The sequence below is a fragment of the Schistocerca nitens genome, chromosome 4 (assembly GCF_023898315.1).
Source record: "Schistocerca nitens isolate TAMUIC-IGC-003100 chromosome 4, iqSchNite1.1, whole genome shotgun sequence".
Classification (NCBI taxonomy): Eukaryota; Metazoa; Arthropoda; class Insecta; order Orthoptera; family Acrididae; genus Schistocerca; species Schistocerca nitens.
Window position 1 is genome coordinate 861,794,034 of NC_064617.1, and position 17,451 is coordinate 861,811,484.

The window sequence follows — 17,451 nt, forward strand, 5'->3', positions numbered from 1 at the left end:
GAAAGTGTTACACTGGTGGATAATGTGTCGTAAAAATTCAAAAGCGTAAATTCCAATGATAGTTCTGTCGAAACCGGCATCCTGTAAAACGGATTTTTAGCGGTCTTGGCTTGAAAGTTTTCGTCAGTTACTATGCATTGCAGATCGCTCCCAGGGTGACCATGTCAGGAATATTTAACTTGTTACCATATCTTAATTTGCTCTAGCAACTCATTTACAAACTCAGCCTGCGCGTAATACACTGGATAGTATTGCCACTTTAGAAGTAAAAAGTATTTTTATCAAACATTAGTAATAAACTTCGGTTAATTTCGCGTTTAAGCGTAGAAAAGACGTACAAGGGTTCGAGAGTGAAGTTGATTCCCTTCGTTGTGAGCAGCGAAACACGAAAATCGTGCGGAAGTTCGTACGACGGCGTTAGACTCAGCTACTTGCGCTTCCTAGAAACCCATAAGAACTCTACCGCGTAGAAGCCTCCCCTCTAAACTTGCGCCACTTGGAGGTAACTGACCTTCCAAAGCACAGCTTGAGTCTAGCTACTTACTGCTTGTTTGATAAACATCTCTCAATTATCAGCACTTCCAAAAACTGTCGACTGTCATTGTTGTAAGTCTGTGTGGAATATATTCTAAGCGCTTCCCGAAATTTAAATTCTGAAACACATTATTGGAAAATAGTTCTGAATATATCTTTCCTCAGAGCTTTTAAATACTATCCGCCCCTGTGTAAGAGAATTAATGGTGACTTCTTATCTACACCTTTATCTAAACTGTATATGCGACGTAATAGATGTTGGCATTTCACACCATTGTGGTAGAGAACAGTGTATACCTTCCTGAACGCCAGAACGATGGATGGATATTCACTTCTTTTCCTGACGCCATCAAAGAGAAAATGCTGGCGGCCTTGCGACAAAGGAAAATTCACGCTCTACGCTTCGGCTGTTGTATTCGAAGCGTTTCGGAAGGGGTGAAGTGGTTGACTAACAGAAAGCATCACACGATGAAGACCGTAAAATGTGTGGCTCTTGGAACAGCACCGTGACGCTGGACGCCAGTTCTCTTGTTTCTTCGGCTCTTGGGTTGCTGTGCCTCGCCCGCGCTCTTTCGACGCGTCTCACGTATGCTGCAGGAAGAGGGGTGTCCACTGTCGGGAGGAATAAACTGGCCGAGCGAGCCACCTGGTAGAAAACCAGGAGGTTCGTTCGAAATACAGTTGCAACCACGCGAATGCGTTCGACACGGGCATTCTCCCAATCCCCATGGTTTGTGACTGGTTGTAAGCTGATCGAGATGCGGCCAATGGACGGTTGCAACCAGCTTCGATTGATCGGGGGAAATTCCTCTGGCTGGCTCCAAAGCCTTTAATAAGCCTGCTCCAAAGAGATCAGCGCGCGCATGTGCAGAGCTTTTTGTGTTCAGTCTCGTAGCATTCTTGTTGAAGATAGCAAGTTCTAGGTTCCTGCTAGCCTTTTAAAGGCACTGTCTGTCTCAAACTTGTGATACTTTAATACATCCTAGTGTACTTTTATTCCCTTGAGTATTATTCTGTAGAAATGTGTTGCATGTATAAAGCCTGGGGTATCAAAAGCAAAAGGATCTCACTATCCTTTAACGTCACACAAGGATCCGATCTCAAGAGCCGATAATTGGGGCCACATACTACACTCATTGTCGATGAATGACACGCAAAGTTCATTCACTTTAGAGGCGAGGTGAGATAGAAATAAGCACGCTATGCTGTTACACATGTTGTTTTTGTTGTTATGGTCTTCAGTCCATAGACTGGTTTGATGCAGCTCTCCACGCTACTCTAACATGTGCAAGCTTCATCTCCCAGTACCTACTGCAACCTACATCCTTCTGAGTCTGCTTAGTGTATTCATCTATTGGTCTCCCTCTACAATTTTTACCCTCCACGCTGTCCTCCAGTACTAAATTGGTGATCCTTTCATGCCTCAGAACATGTCCTACCAACCGATCCCTTCTTCTAATCAAGTTGTGCCACAAATTTCTCTTCTCCCCAATTCTATTCAGTACCACCTCATTAGTTATGTGATCTACCCATCTGATCTTCAGCATTCTTCTGTAGCACCACATTTCGAAAGCTTCTATTCTCTTCTTGTACGAACTATTTATCGTCCACGTTTCACTTCCATACATGGCCACACTCCATACAAATACTTTCAGAAACGACTTCATGACACTTAAATCTACACTCGATGTTAACAAATTTCTCTTCTTCAGAAACGCTTTCCTTGCCATTGCCAGTCTACCTTTTATATCCTCTCTACTTCAACCATCATCAGTTATTTTGCTCCCCAAATAGCAAAACTCCTTTACTACTTTAAGTGTCTCATTTCCTAATCTAATTCCCTCAGCATCACCCGAGTTAACTCGACTACATTTCACTATCCTCGTTTTGCTTTTGTTGATGTTCGTCTTATATCCTCCTTTCAAGACACTGTCCATGCCATTCAACTGCTCTTCCAGGTCATTTTCTGTCTCCGACAGAATTACGGTGTCATCGGCGAACCTCAAAGTTTTTATTTCTTCTCCATGGATTTTAATTCCTACTCCAAATTTGTTACACATATATTAGTGAAATTAAGCTGCATAATAGATTCTTAACCAATGGACACATTGCGGCCACTCCCTACCAAGTAAACCAACGATAATTTTTCTTCAAATTAGACAATTTCCAGCATTTGTAATGTTTGGGCATTTACTACCTTGTTGTTTATTAACATTGATACTAATTATCCGCAATGTATTGTCAGTCAGCAACAAGATTTGTGTTAGCAAAATCAGTGAGACAAACTGATCAAATTTTTTGATCCTATGCATACAATCAAAATATGTAAAAGAAAACAGGATGTTGATGAGGACGGTGGTGTCAGGAATAATTAAGAACGTCTTCAGTTAACATTTTGTATGACCCGTTCTCCAAGAAGCGCCGATCACAAGTGGGAAACGTTTGACTCAATTTCATTCATCATAATATATGATTTTGGAAAGCCTGCAACTGTCATTCGTACGGTACACTGCTCCACTTACGTACTTTCTCATGCTTCGCACGACGCATTTCGAGAATTTCTCATCGTCATGATCAAATATTTACATTAGTGTTTGTGTGTTGTGCTGCCTGTCTTGCAATGTAGTCGTCTTTTTGTGGTTATAAGATACTACGCCTTCTCCATTATGCAGAAAATATGACACACGCAAACCCATCACTCATATTGTTCCGCAGCGTGTGTGTTTTTCTGCATAATGTAGTAGGCACAGTACGGTACCTTAACCTAAAAAAAACTCCACAATACTGAGGAAGAGAGGCACAAGACATATACAAACAGCAAACAAAATTCTTACGTAAACATTTTCACTTGACAGTTAGGACTACGCGCTTCGAGAATTTATTCTGTGCATGAAAAATTGCGTGCGTGGCACAATGTTTCATTATTTAAATCAGAAACATTTGAGCAACGCGAGGAGACTGGAGGTGTGAAGCAGCGCTACAGGTGGGCAGATAACGAAACACGCGAAATGTGCGTACGAGTAAACCCGCAGGGTTCTGACGGTCGAAACTATCTTGAAGCTGCGCATGCGCAGTAGAGACCATTTAAAAATTGTGCACTCAGTTGTTATAGCCTTAACTTCACCGAACCAGGGGTCAGGACGCGGCCGAGAAATGTAGAGCGGGGCGGCATTTCGCTGCAGTCCACACCTGGTCTTCCGTGCACTGTCCCTCTGCCGCAGCGGATGTAGGTGGCACCGCTGTCCTGTCCGCGTCGCTCGCCGTGTGAGCCGTCTCAGAGTAGCACGTGTTCTTACACCCGCATCGGATACAGGAGGTACTTCTTCCTGTTCGAGGGCCGGCCGGTTTGCTGCCTCTCATCTTTCGAGGGCGACCACCCGTGCTGCGGGAAGTTTTTAAACTTCTTTTCTTGTCTCCGAGCGAGGCGGCGTGGTCGTGAGGCTCAAAACTCGTGTGTCAGAATGGCGGCGGTTCTTATCCCCGTCAAGCCGTCAAGAGCCAGGTTTTCTGTGATTTCCCTCATCACTTACGAAGGCAGTTGCCCGGATGATTCCACTGAAAAGGAAACTGTTTCCTTTCCCATCCTTTCCGGCAATAAATCTGTGATCTGCAAACCACTGTCAAGTGCGTAGCAGAGGATACTTCTCACTGTACAACGTATTAAGGTTTCTTCCCGTCCCATTCGCGTTTGGAGCACAAAGGAGAAATCCCTCGTGACTTAGTATCACACGGGACAGGAGAAAGTACGTCACATTCTCCACCAGCGTTTAGACTACGTCTCGTTGTGCCCTCCATTAGGACATATCCTCTGTACAATTACCACCCCTACTCAGTGTCATAAGTATCTGCTGAATTAGAACAACTTGCAAATAGAATGGGAAGAAGCGGGCGCTGGTTGTCAATATTCAGCCATACCTTATGGGTCAGTTTTAAGTTGCTTTATGGTGGAGGTGGTTGCCCATTGGTTGCTCGCCCACAGGTTTGAGTGTACCCGTCTGGTGGATTTTTAGGCAAAATGGCTCTGAGCACTATGCGACTTAACTTCTGAGGTCACAGTCGCCTTGAACTTAGAACTAATTAAACCTGACTAACCTAAGGACATCACACACACCCATGCCCGAGGCAGGATTCGAATCTGCGATCGTAGCGGTCGCTCGGCCCCAGACTGTAGCGTCTAGAACCGCACGGCCACTCCGGCCGGCTGGATTTTTAGGCAAGTCGATAGTAAATAGGAAAGGAGTAGCCACTATATACTGACGAAAGTACAGGGTGACAATTATTGAATGAAATGACGGGAATTAATACGCGCATGCATGGTTTGGTTTAGCGACGAAGCCCACTTTCATTTGGATGGGTTCGTCAATCAGCAAAATTGCCGCATTTAGGCGACTGAAAATTCGCATTTCGCGATCGAACAGTTTCTTCACCTTCTGCAGCTGACTGAGTGGTGTGCAGTGTCCAGTCACGGAATAGTCGGTGCGATATTCCTTGATGGCATGGTGACTACCGAACGGTACGTGAAAGTTTTGGAAGATTGGTTGGTTGGTTGTGGGAAGAGACAAAACTGCGAGGTCATCGGTCTTGTCGGATCAGGGAAGGACGGGGAAGGAAGTCGGCCGTGCCCTTTCAGAGGAACCATCCCGGCATTTGCCTGGAGCGATTTAAGGAAATCACGGAAAACCTAAACCAGGATGGCCGGACGCGGGATTGAACCGTCGTCCTCCCGAATGCGAGTCCAGTGTGTTAACCACTGCGCCACCTCGCTCGGTTTTGGAAGATGATTTCATCCCCACGGTGGCGTTCTCGCTTCCCACGCCCGGGTTCCCGGGTTCGAGTCCCGGCGGGGTCAGGGATTTTCTCTGCCTCGTGATGACTGGATGTTGTGTGATGTCCTTAGGTTAGTTAGGTTTAAGTAGTTCTAAGTTCTAGGGGACTGATGACCATAGATGTTAAGTCCCATAGTGCTCAGAGCCATTTCATCCCCATACCCTTATTTCGACAAGATGTGGTTCATCCAAGACGGAACTCAACCTCATCGAAGTAGGAGAGTGTTTGATCCTCCACGAGGAGCACTTTGGGGACCACGGTATGGCTGTAGGGTATCCAGAGGCCACTGGCAAGGGCTTCGATTGGTCACCATATTCTCCCGATCTGAACACACGCGACTCCTTTTTGTGGGGCTATATTTAGAGACAAGGTGTACAGCAATAAAACTAGCTAACAACAGCCATTCACGAGGTCATCGACAGCATCTATGTCAGACACTTCACCGGGTAACGCTATTTTCTGCGCCACATCATCGCCAATGATGGCAGGCATATCGAACATGTTATAACCTAAATATGACGTGACGTTTACGTGTTGAATTAAGTGTGTTCACGCCGTAGTTTGTAACTAATTTAGGGTTTTTTCATATGGTTCAATAATTGTCACCTTGTATGTTTCATATGCAGAAAGTTTTGCCATGCGTTGTTACAAAGAAGTAATCCTAAGAATGGTGGGGAATCGAACCCTAGTCCTTTGAATTAATAACTTACTTAAATGCACCAAGCCGGGAGATAAAGAACTTAAGTAAATACACGAGTTGTATTTGAAAATACCATTAAAGCGACTAATGGGCTGATAGACCCGTTTTAGAGTTCTTGTTTGCCTCCCAGGTTTCATGCATGAATTGTTTCAGATGTTCGATGAACAGGATGAGAGAAACCCAAACAGATCATTGTGGGACTTCTAAACCGTACTCTGGAAGGAAAGCACACGCAATGTTAGACGAAAAAGGGGGCGCACGATGAAGACTGACGGATAACGTTTTTAACGGAGTATACTGCGACTGAATTAAGCTGCTTAAAGTACTCACAGGCCTTGTCCAGTTCATCAGTACCGCTACAAGAGAAACGAGTGCAGAACACGTGCCTGGCCTGTGTAAAGGCCGAGCAGATAACTACGCACGTAACTCACTGCTTAGTAAAACAGTTCGTACCTATGTTTGCAGACAGACTGAATGGTTCATTTCGTGCGTCCTCGAAGGTTCCGTGGCGTCGTGTTAAATCACGCTCGAGGTCACGACCAGGATGCACGCACGCTTGGGGCTGTGCGGCGCGCCAGACAAACGACGAGACGTACTGTTCAGCGGACGATTAATCGTAAACGTTTAATAATTCTCTGCATCGCTAAACATGCAAAATCGATTTAAAAAAGCATCGCCAGGCCAGCTTTACCCCACAACAGAGGGATAAACTTGTCAATATTCTAAAGTCAATAATTACGAGGGGGTACACAAAAAAAAAACCGGCATAACATTGGCGTGGGTGGAGCTTGTGTAGTACGCGTTTCTGCCACTAGGCGTGTATAGCGCAACTCATTGCCTAAAGCTCTGTACTCATTGCCAGTCCAGTGCCTCCTGTGATGTCGACCTGGCTTGTTCTGTTCGTCTGCAGCGATTGTTTTTGCTAGCGCTGTTTTGTTCTGGTTTCGTTTTTTATGATGACAAGTTTAAGTGAACAACATGCAGCTGTGACATTTTGTTTTTTGCTGGGTAAAGATGCTGCTGAAACTGTTTTAATGTTGAAAACAGCTTACCAAGATGACGCTATGGGAAAAACTCAAGTGTACGTGTGGTTTGCTCGATTGAAAAATTGCGACATGTCGATTGGATACAAATCTCGTCCTGGACGTCCATCAACTGCCCGAATCGACGAAAGTATTGAAAAGATTCGAGAGTTTGTGCTCACAGACCATCGACAGACAGTTGATGAATTGTCAGAGATTAGTGGGTTATCTCGGGAAGGAAAAGGGTTGCTGCCAAAGCTTGTTCCTTTGGTTCTTGCTGGCAATCAAAAGGAAAGTCGAGTTGAAACATGTCATGCTTACAAACAACAGCTTGAAACTGATCCAGATTTTCTGTCAGAGGACATTGCTGGTGAAGAGTCATGGTGCTATGGTTAGAAACAAAGCAACAGTCAGGCCAATGGAAGACGTCGTGGTCACCCCGGCCAAAAAAACGACGTCAAATCAAACATAAAAAAATGCTGATTTGCTTGTTTGATGCCAAGAGCGTAGTTCACTCAGCGTTCATTGTCAGACCGTCAATCAAACATTTTATTTGGAAGTTTTAAGAAGATTGCGGTACAGTGTTCGTTAAAAAAAGACCCGATTTGTGGCAGACAGGAAACTGATTCTTCCACCACAACAACGCACCTGCACACACATCATCTCTGTTAGACAATTTTTGGCTGAAAATGACATGGTCCCGCTGCCTCACACACCTTACTCGCCTGACCTGGCTCCATGCGATTTTTTTTTGTTTCCACGCATGAAAAGGGGCACCAAGGACACGATTTGACTACATTGAAGAAGTCAAGAAAAAAAGAGGGGGGAGCTGTCAGCCATTTCTAAAGAGGACTACAAAAAACGTTTCGAACAGTGGAAGCACGTGTAGACAAATGTAGAAGTATTTTGAAGGAGGTAAGTTTGCTATGTAAACAATTTAAAAATATATAGCTTTTAAAAATAATTCCGGTTTTCTTTTAGGGCCCCCTCATAAAACGCCTATAGCAGTCCAACCAATGTCATATAGATTCTTTTATCCGACCGCAAGTTTGGAATATGTACACTGCCTTCAGTACATACACTGTCCCCAACTGCGTCCTAGCAACTTCTGTCGTAATCTTCAAACAAACACAAAAAAAAGAAAAAAGAAAAGAAGGAATACATTTCAGTGTCATTAAGGAGGAGTCTCACATAAACACCACCTTCGAATTTTCTTGAACGAAAACTTAACCAAATTCGTCTCGTTAACGAAACATCACCGTCCAGCTAGCTACTTCGTTACATAATCTATCTTGAGATCCCTGCCCATCTGTACACTCGCGAAACGGCAACAATATCGTAGCAAATCGGAACAACTCAGTGCAAAATTCACGCCCGCGCATGGGTACGCTCTTTCCTTCTGTAAATCTTCCATACTGCACAAGAACCAACTCGGTTGATCACAGAGGACCACCTTGTTCCGATATTTGACATTGAGGCTTTCCTGCCAATCGGAGTCACGAGCATAATGCAAACAGTTCCATGGGAGTTTTCTGCACGTGTTTATAGCGCTCCTGTAAAATGCTGTTTTCTACCAGAACTCTCACTAGTTTATCTTTGCACAACATCAACCGTTGTAGGGAAATCACTCGACCTCGGCGCGGTGACATAGATCAATTTCCTTTTAGTTTTTAGGAGGACTAGGGAAAGACCGGCCGATCAACTCCAGGCCAAACAAAGCCTCCTTCCCTCAGAAACCGACCCTCCCGTAGACAGCAGATACAAGAAGAGCACACAGTTGCGGCCGAGAAATGTTGCGTCATAAGATAACTGGGAATTAACCAGGAAGTCCGTTAATGGACCTACAGGGAGTCCTAGGAGGGATGAGATATACTTAGGGGTATGGCACAAATGATCATTCGAAACACAAGTCTGTTAACATTGGCCCTCAAAAGCATACCTTAAGACTTAATGAGCACTTGTTCATCTTCGTTACAATGAAACAAATCTCTTCTATTGCATGCTCTTTGCTCTCCGTATTTTAAGAGGTGGTAGTACAGATTAAAACAAGAAAAATATTGTCTAGTTAACATGAGCTCTAAAGTGCATAGCTTAGATAGCTTAGGAGCTCTGAGTGCTTCTTCATCATCGTTACTGCGAAACACATCTCCTATACAGAGCAAATGCCTATAGCTCGGGCGGTGTGCGTTTTAGAGATCATGTTTACCAGACTTTTTTGCTTCGAATGATAGGTCCTGTCATATCCCTGAGTATTCCTCGTGAAGCACCCTGTGTACGATAATTATTAATATGCCAAACAATGAAAGGTGATTGAGAAATTTTAGTAATTTACTGCTCCATTGTAGATATGTTGTTCCGCTGTTAGTGCTTATTTCATGTAAATCTTCATTTATTTAGTCACAAAGAACATCTCTTCCTCTCGACCATAGACAGATTCGCGCGGGGGTTGAGTAACAACGCATAGGAGGAAACAGCAACAACCACATGCAGGTAATTGTGTACGGAAAAGCCATCGTACCAATACACTATTGGCTCGAAGCCGGAATGAAGAAGTAAATTCCTTACATCCTTTAGCAAACCTAAGCCAAACGTGTCTAACTGTTCAGTTTTGAAAACGGGTTTCTGAGACCTGCTCAGATTATCCTAATTTCGTTAATAACTTTGGTATAAGTAGGCAGTTTGTTACCAGATGTGTTTTTAAATGGACCCAATTTTTTAAATGTGGTCATATGCGGTAAACTCCGCGTATCTGAGTCATTTGTCACATTTTACGCGGCCGACGTCGAGAACGCGACGCGACGTATTGAAACTTGATATTGCAGTAGCTAGTTCGAATACAATAAAGAATTTGATGGTGATTCGTGCACCTGAAAATCTTGATCAAAATAGTTATACTCTGAAAGTGCACGCCACTCACTTGCCGGGAACTGGATTTCACAATATGACGTTCCACATCGTGATCAGAACATAGCTCTTCGTTCTACGCCCACTCTCGTTACTTATTTACAATGAAAAATTTCATTACAAAGAGCAGTCGTACTTCACAAAAGAATTTTACTTTTACCTTATAGTGGTCGTCAGCAACTGTATAACATGATGGACCACTAAAGAATTACCAGCGTAATAGTTTACAGATGGGCTACACTTTATCTGCTCTTTTTTTCCAGTTGATCGTCGCCCATAATTTGAACTGCATACAGTTAAACTGAAGTGAACGTTCGTCGTAAGTTAATCTGACGAATGTGTTCATTCGCGACTCGACTATTCAATAATCAACTCACCCAGAACGTTCGCGGTATTGCATCACACGCCATCTCGTCAAGATAGCACCACGTACTGGAAGTGTTCCATTGCACAAACACTTTGTTTGTGCACTCTCTGAGGTGTTAGCTTTGAGTCACGACTAAGTCTAGTCGTATAACCTTGCTGCGCGACTGTTACCACGAATTGCTTATTTTGTCTGGGTGCTTTTGTTATCGTCCTGTTTGGCCGCCTCGGCCTGCTACAATGCGTTTCATCTCTGACGAGTAGCTTGTAGCTCTCAGCTACACCGCTACTAAAATTCAACTTTAGTGCTTACCATCATCAAACCTAATTTGGTACAACATATGTGATAGCTGGTCAGTTGTTCAAAAATATCCAGATTCTTGTTCTCTAGGTGGTGTTCGAACCTAGTTATTGAGTGAAGTAGTCATTAATCGTACAGTTTATAAGAACAGTGCACGGCATTCTAGTACGTCGTGTATCGGGAATAGTACACCATGATTCTCTCACGCACGAAGTGAGTGAATTCTTAAAGTTTCACGTGGAATTCGAAACGACGGTTTAGCTTGATGTTTTTCCACATACCGAAAGCGGAGGTGCCCTTAACCGTCGGAGCAGTGAGATGCGTGCGGTAGTACCAAAACGACCCGTATCTTCTATGCGCAGCTCAAGGAAGAGGCTATCTATGTAAGATAGAGAAAAGAACCTGATGACGTCAGAGTAAAGTTTTCCATACGGAAATGCTCCGCCGTGGAGCAACGGCCATAAAACGACAGCCAACCAGCGGCGTGCGAAGCGAACGTATTTGGGCCTCTAGCAGTGCGGTTTCGTCAGACTAAACAGCCGCTGTGATAGGCTGCGGTTGTTGTGACCCAACGCATTTTTTCATGCTCTCATTACATTAGCAGAAATTAAAACATGTGACCTTCAGATTTCTTTATTAATAACGTTATGCATTATACAAGTATGATCTTACAATGCCTACAGCCATTGTGAAAGACATGAAATGCATTCGCTGTTGCAAATGCATGCATGTCCGAAGGAACATGACATCGTACTTCTGAACAACACAGGCACTGCAATATCGTATGTATCCAACGACACTGAGCAAACGACTTTCATTTAAGCCTTAACACGGACCACCCGCCTCGCAGTCGAGTGCAGATTCAACTTCGGACGATGGAGCTCTGTAATTCCCTGCCTTACCCTCAGAGACTAGGAGACAGTCGTTCATGTGCTGTCGCGAAGTGGGTGTTACTCGCCAGGCGCACTGAGCACTGGTTTCTGGAACCTACCCCGACTCGCAGACGGTTATACCCCAAAACGTACGTAAATACACCAGCTTCCCATGCGGTTATTGTTATGTGTGTAACGTTGTTTCATAGCCGTCCGTTTTCAGTGACATGTATAGTCATAAATATCCTATTCTCAGGTGCAGTAATTACATTTTATGATCTTCCATCTCATAAGAAGTAGAAACGAAGTGCTTTCCTGGCATTTCTAGTGAACAATGAGTAGAGTGCAGGTGGTAGTGTCTTCTCCAACGAAAAACATGATGATGGGTCATGTTGCCCCCCCCCCGCCCCCCCACGCCCCCCATATATCTGAAACCGATACGGACGTGGATCCCGAAGACTCGTGTGTGCCAGATGCAGACAACGTGCAACATTCTGATCACAATTCTTCAGCTGAGGTATCGGAAGCAGACTGAGAAGAGGTAACTCGTCCAGCTTCGTCAGGTGATGATTAGCGACCAGGGAGAGCAGAGGTGTGAAGAACGATCAAGTGAAGATACAGAACACGCTGTAGCCTGTTATGGAAAACGGAGTTGTTTTTCTTGTAATTCAAAACCAATTGCCTCGAGGAACAGCCATTCAGCGACAAATATTATAAAAATACGTCATTCATATCGGAAGGGAGAAGCCCCAATATTACAAAATCCCCGTCCCCAAGACATTTGGCGTATCTACTTCTCTGACAATATACACTACAGGCCATTAAAATTGCTACACCAAGAAGAAATGCAGATGATAAACGGGTTTTCATTGGACAAATATATTATACTAGAACTGACATGTGATTACATTTTCACGCGATTTGGGTGCGTATATCCTGAGAAATCAATACCCAGAACGACCACCTCTGGCCGTAATAACGGCCTTGATACGTCTGGGCATTGAGTCAAACAGAGCTTGGATGGCGTGTACAGGTACAGCTGCCCATGCAGCTTCAACACGATACCACAGTTCATCAAGAGTAGTGACTGGCGTATTGTGACGAGCCACTTGCTCGGCCGCCATTGACCAGACGTTTTCAATTGGTGAGAGATCTGGAGAATGTGCTGGCGAGAGCAGCAGTCGAACATCTTCTGTATCCAGAAAGGCCCGTACAGGACCTGCAACATGCCGTCGTGCATTATCCTGCTGAAATGTAGGGTTTCGCAGGGATCGATTGAAGGGTAGAGCCACTGGTCGTAACACAACTGAAGTGTAACGTCCACTGTTCAAAGTGCCGTCAGTGCGAACAAGAGGTGACCGAGACGTGTAACCAGCGGCACCCCGTACCATCACGCCAGGTGGTACTCCAGTATGACGATGACGAATACACGCTGCCAATGTGCGTTCACCACCAAACACGGATGCGACAATCGTGATGCTGTAAACAGAACCTAGATTCATCCGAAAAAATGACGTTTTGCCATTCGTGCACCCAGGTTCGTCGTTGAGTACACCATCGCAGGCGCTCCTGTATGTGATGCAGCGTCAAGGGTAACCGCAGCCATTGTCTCCGAGCTGATAGTCCATGCTGCTGCAAACGTCGTCGAACTGTTCTTGCAGATGGTTGTTGTCTTGCAAACGTTCCCATCAGTTCACTGAGGGATCGAGACGTGGCTGCACGATCCGTTACAGCCATGCGGATAAGATGCCTGTCATCTCGACTGCTAGTGATACGAGGCCGTTGGGATCCAGCACGGCGTTTCGTGTTACCCTCCTGAACCCACCGATTCGATATTCTGCTAACAGTCATTGGATCTCGACCAAGGCGAGCAGTAATGTCGCGATACGATAAACCGCAATCGCGATAGGCTACAATCCGACCTTTATCAAAGTCGGAAACGTGATGGTACGCATTTCTCCTCCGTACATGAGGCATCACTACAACGTTTCACCAGGTAACGCCGGTCAACTGCTGCTTGTGTATAAGAAATCGGTTGGAAACTTTCCTCATGTCAGCAGGTTGTAGGTGTCGCCAGCGGCGCCAACCTTGTGTGAATGCTCTGAAAAGCTAATCATTTGCATATCACAGCATATTGTTCCTGCCGGTTAAATTTGGCGTCTGTAGCACGTCATCTTCGTGGTGTAGCAATTTTAATGGCCAGTAGTGTAGCTATAAATGTGTAAACGAATGTAGTGTCTTGCATACGAAAATGAGTAATATAGTACGTTAAAAACTCAGCCCATGTGACGGTGGGTTTACAGGATGAGTTGTGAACAGCTGCAAAAAGAATAGTTTCCAACGATGTGGTGTACTAAAGTAATGTCCTGTTTTACTGTCCCTAACCAGACGTTATCTGCTTCGCAGAGACGGGGACAAGCACTCGCGGTCTCGCCTGGAATGTGCTTTTTCCTGAGAGGAGAACGACGTCTTGATCCGCTAGGTGTGAAGCGGTGGACCCGCGGCGTGTCCCTGGAAGAGCAGTGTTTCGTGGAAAACCGTGTGAATGGAACTCGGCGTGACGTGTCGGCGGTGGAGCCGGTCTCGAGGCGGCGGGCCGCCAAGGCTTTCCGAGAAGCGAAGGCGCGCCGCGAAGAAAGCGGCCGTGTGTGCGCGTCTGCTCGTTTAAAAATACAGCGGCGCGGCTGCAGCTCCAGGCTGCTGCCGGGCCAGGGACGGGGGTGCAAGGGAGGCGTCCACACGAGAACAGTCCGCGTTTTTCCGTGTAAACTATGGCCGGTATTACGCTGTCACATTTCTTTGACAAAGATTTGAACAAAGATATGATCAAGTAGCCGTCAAATTTGTTTAACATAGATACTTGACGTGGTGCTAAAAAGGGGTATTACACTATCATCACATTTTTCGTCAAAGTTCAAGACGGCTGACAATAAGAACTTATTATGCAGTTGCGTGTACCACAATTGCCAATTTCACTGTATGCGTATTTGGAAGAGAAAGGGGGGAGGGGGGAGAACGTACCGAGGCGAAGCCGTGGTTTTTAGTATGAGACGATCAAAGCATTCAACAAAATTTGTTACTTGAACTTCTAGTGGAGGGCATCAGGTCGTCCATAAATTACTTAAGAATGGATGAGCATACATTTCAGTATTTGCTCAGTATAGTCTCTCGTCATATCACAAAGCACAATACTCACTTAAGAACTGCTATATCTGCAGAAGACAGGCTCACAGTGACACTCCGATTTCGTGCTGCAGAAGAGAGTTACTCTCGCTTACAAATGGTTCAAATGGCTCTGAGCACTATGGGACTTAACATCTATGGTCATCAGTCCCCTACAACTTAGAACTACATAAACCTAACTAACCTAAGGACATCACACAACACCCAGTCATCACGAGGCAGAGAAAATCCCTGACCCCGCCGGGAATCGAACCCGGGAACCCGGGCGTGGGAAGCGAGAACGCTACCGCACGACCACGAGCTGCGGACTCTCTCGCTTACAGTACAGCACTCCAATACCACAGTACACATTAACTAAAATAATACCTGGAACGTGTGAAGCAATAAAGGACCAGTATCTGAAAGTAAATAAATATGCATTAAGAACTATTTTTATTTTAGATCAAAGTAATAATTACATTTTGTGTCCCACAACTACAAAATTAATCTTAATGTATGAACCTGATGAGGCGCTTTACAATGTGAGGCATCCTGAGTACAAAAATAGATTAAGAAGACTGGAGAGCTTAGTATATATGAAAGGCTTATTTCAATAGTGGTACAAGTCCATTTTTGTTCATTCCGAGATACAGAGTCCTAAAGTTAAAAGACTTAACTTTAGAACTCTGTATCTCAGAATGAACAAAAATGGACTTGTACCATTATTGAAAGAAGCCCATCATTTATATATTTTTGCTTTCTCGCGAGAGTAGATCGAGCGGAGGCCAGTAATTTCCTTTTTTAAGTCGTCAGCCGTACACCCGGGCCGTATCTCACGGCTAATGAAATCCGCAATTTTTTTGTATGTCTCCAGTCATCTCAATATATTTTTTTACTTAGGGTGCCTCACGTTGTAAAGCGCCTCATCAACTTCATACATTTCTATTAATTTTGTAGCTGATGGCACGCACGAATTAAACTTCGCAGCTATGTTTACAAACACACTACCGGTGACAGAACGCTGCAGCGATGCTAGCGCTCCAAGTGGTAACATTTCACATTGCAGTGAGCAGATGACAAGCGACTTTTATGATAAAATCTACAGCGAGGTCCTAGATTTTATTATATTTATTTGACGACAGGCGAGATTTGACAAAGTTCCCTATTACACCATCAGATTTCTTTGACATAACAGCTTTGACAAAGCAATATGATAGTGTAATACCGGCTTCTGCAGAAGAAGCCCTTCACCACCTGCATACGACGTAGCGTCCAAAACCTCCCGTAATTTGAATTTTGTCCAAAAGCTCCCGTAATTTGAATTTTGCTCGCAAATGATTTAGAGTACACTGAGATACCTCTAGGCGCCTCCACAAACATCCTTCTTGAATCAGTGTTTTGTATGTCCATCCTTTTGGCTGGAGGTATTGGAGACCAAGGCCGTTCACTTTTGTAAGAAAATGAAACATCTACAGCCGTCCTTATGACCTTTATTGTGTAGTTACCAGTTTCGGCGTTTCAATGCACCATCTTCAGGCCGTAGTTGATGCTGAAGGGGTTACAACGATCCACCTACACGCTGCATTAGAGGGCAACATAACTGGATTACGCAGGCTATCTGTAACAGCGATGTCGGTACTCCATGGTTGGAGTGCTGACACCACTGTTACAGATAGCCTGCGTAATCCAGTTGTGTTGGCCACTGATCCAGCGTATACGTATATGGATGGTGATAACCTCTTCAGCATTAACTACGGCCTGAAGATGGGGCATTGATGCGCCGAAACTGGTAGCTACACAATAAAGAAGATCATAAAGGACGGCTGTAGGCGTTTCATTTTCTTAAAATTCTGGAATCAGTGGTTGCGAACTGAGTAGTTTAGTTAGCTGCTAGTGAGTCTATTTCTGTTGCAGTGTCCCCTAAATTTGCGGCTTTGCTATGACTGACCTAAAAGAGCAGCGTGTTCGTCGAAAGTCTTGTTTTAAACTTGGGACAACTGCTGTACTGCTGATATCGCTGTTTCAAAAACTGGTGACTCTCGACTGATGATGATGATGATCGTTTGGGTCGCACTTGAACTGGCATCACGCTAGAGAATGCTCAGTAAGTGAGGGATTTGGTCTTGCGGGATCGTAGACAGACCATCTAAGGCATCTACAGCACTTTGTGTATACGTTACGGTACATGTGAAGGTATATTCTGTCACAAGAATTGAACATAAGAAGGGTTCCGGGAAGTTTGAATGACGACTCCTTCGAAACATTTGAAGGTTGCCACTGATGACCTAACTTAAGTTTACAGGCGTGACCAGTCGCCACTTTGCAGGTCAGGAGTAACATTACAACCATATTTGTATATATGTTGAAGAGACTGTTCATAAAAGGTTCATCCCTTCTGGTCAGTAGGCCAATAAAGACTTCTACCGCGACGCTCCAAGACGTTTCAGGGAGAATGAGGAGAAAACGTTGACAGAAGTGGCGCACGAACGACCGAGTAATCTACCAAGACTGTTCACGACTGCATACCGCCTACATTATTCAGGAAATTTTTTTAACTAAAAAGATGATGACAGTTGTTTCGCAACCGAAGCATTCGCCAGACTTCTGTACGCGTTACTTCTTTCTCTCACGCACCCCCACTGAAAGTAAAGTTTTTAAGAAGCGAACACACTAACGAAGAAACAATGAAAGACTTCCAAGACGCATTTCAAAAGCAACAGCATTCTGAAGATGATGGTGCAGCATAAAATTTAGACAAGACGCAAT

The 17,451-nt window shown here is 44.6% G+C and overlaps 2 protein-coding genes across 5 annotated transcripts in view; one reads left to right on the plus strand and one right to left on the minus strand.

Moving 5' to 3' along the window:
• The window catches only part of LOC126253320 (uncharacterized), a 164,559-nt gene extending 158,102 nt beyond the window's left edge, over positions 1-6,457 (minus strand). Inside the window, exon 1 of the mRNA XM_049954573.1 lies at positions 6,392-6,457. Within this exon, the coding sequence (XP_049810530.1) occupies positions 6,392-6,409 (18 nt within the window). The 5' untranslated portion in view covers positions 6,410-6,457. The remainder of the gene's footprint in view (positions 1-6,391) is intronic.
• The window catches only part of LOC126253317 (tyrosine-protein phosphatase 10D), a 340,420-nt gene that overhangs the window by 59,747 nt on the left and 263,222 nt on the right, over positions 1-17,451 (plus strand). The gene's annotated exons all lie outside the window — the stretch shown is intronic.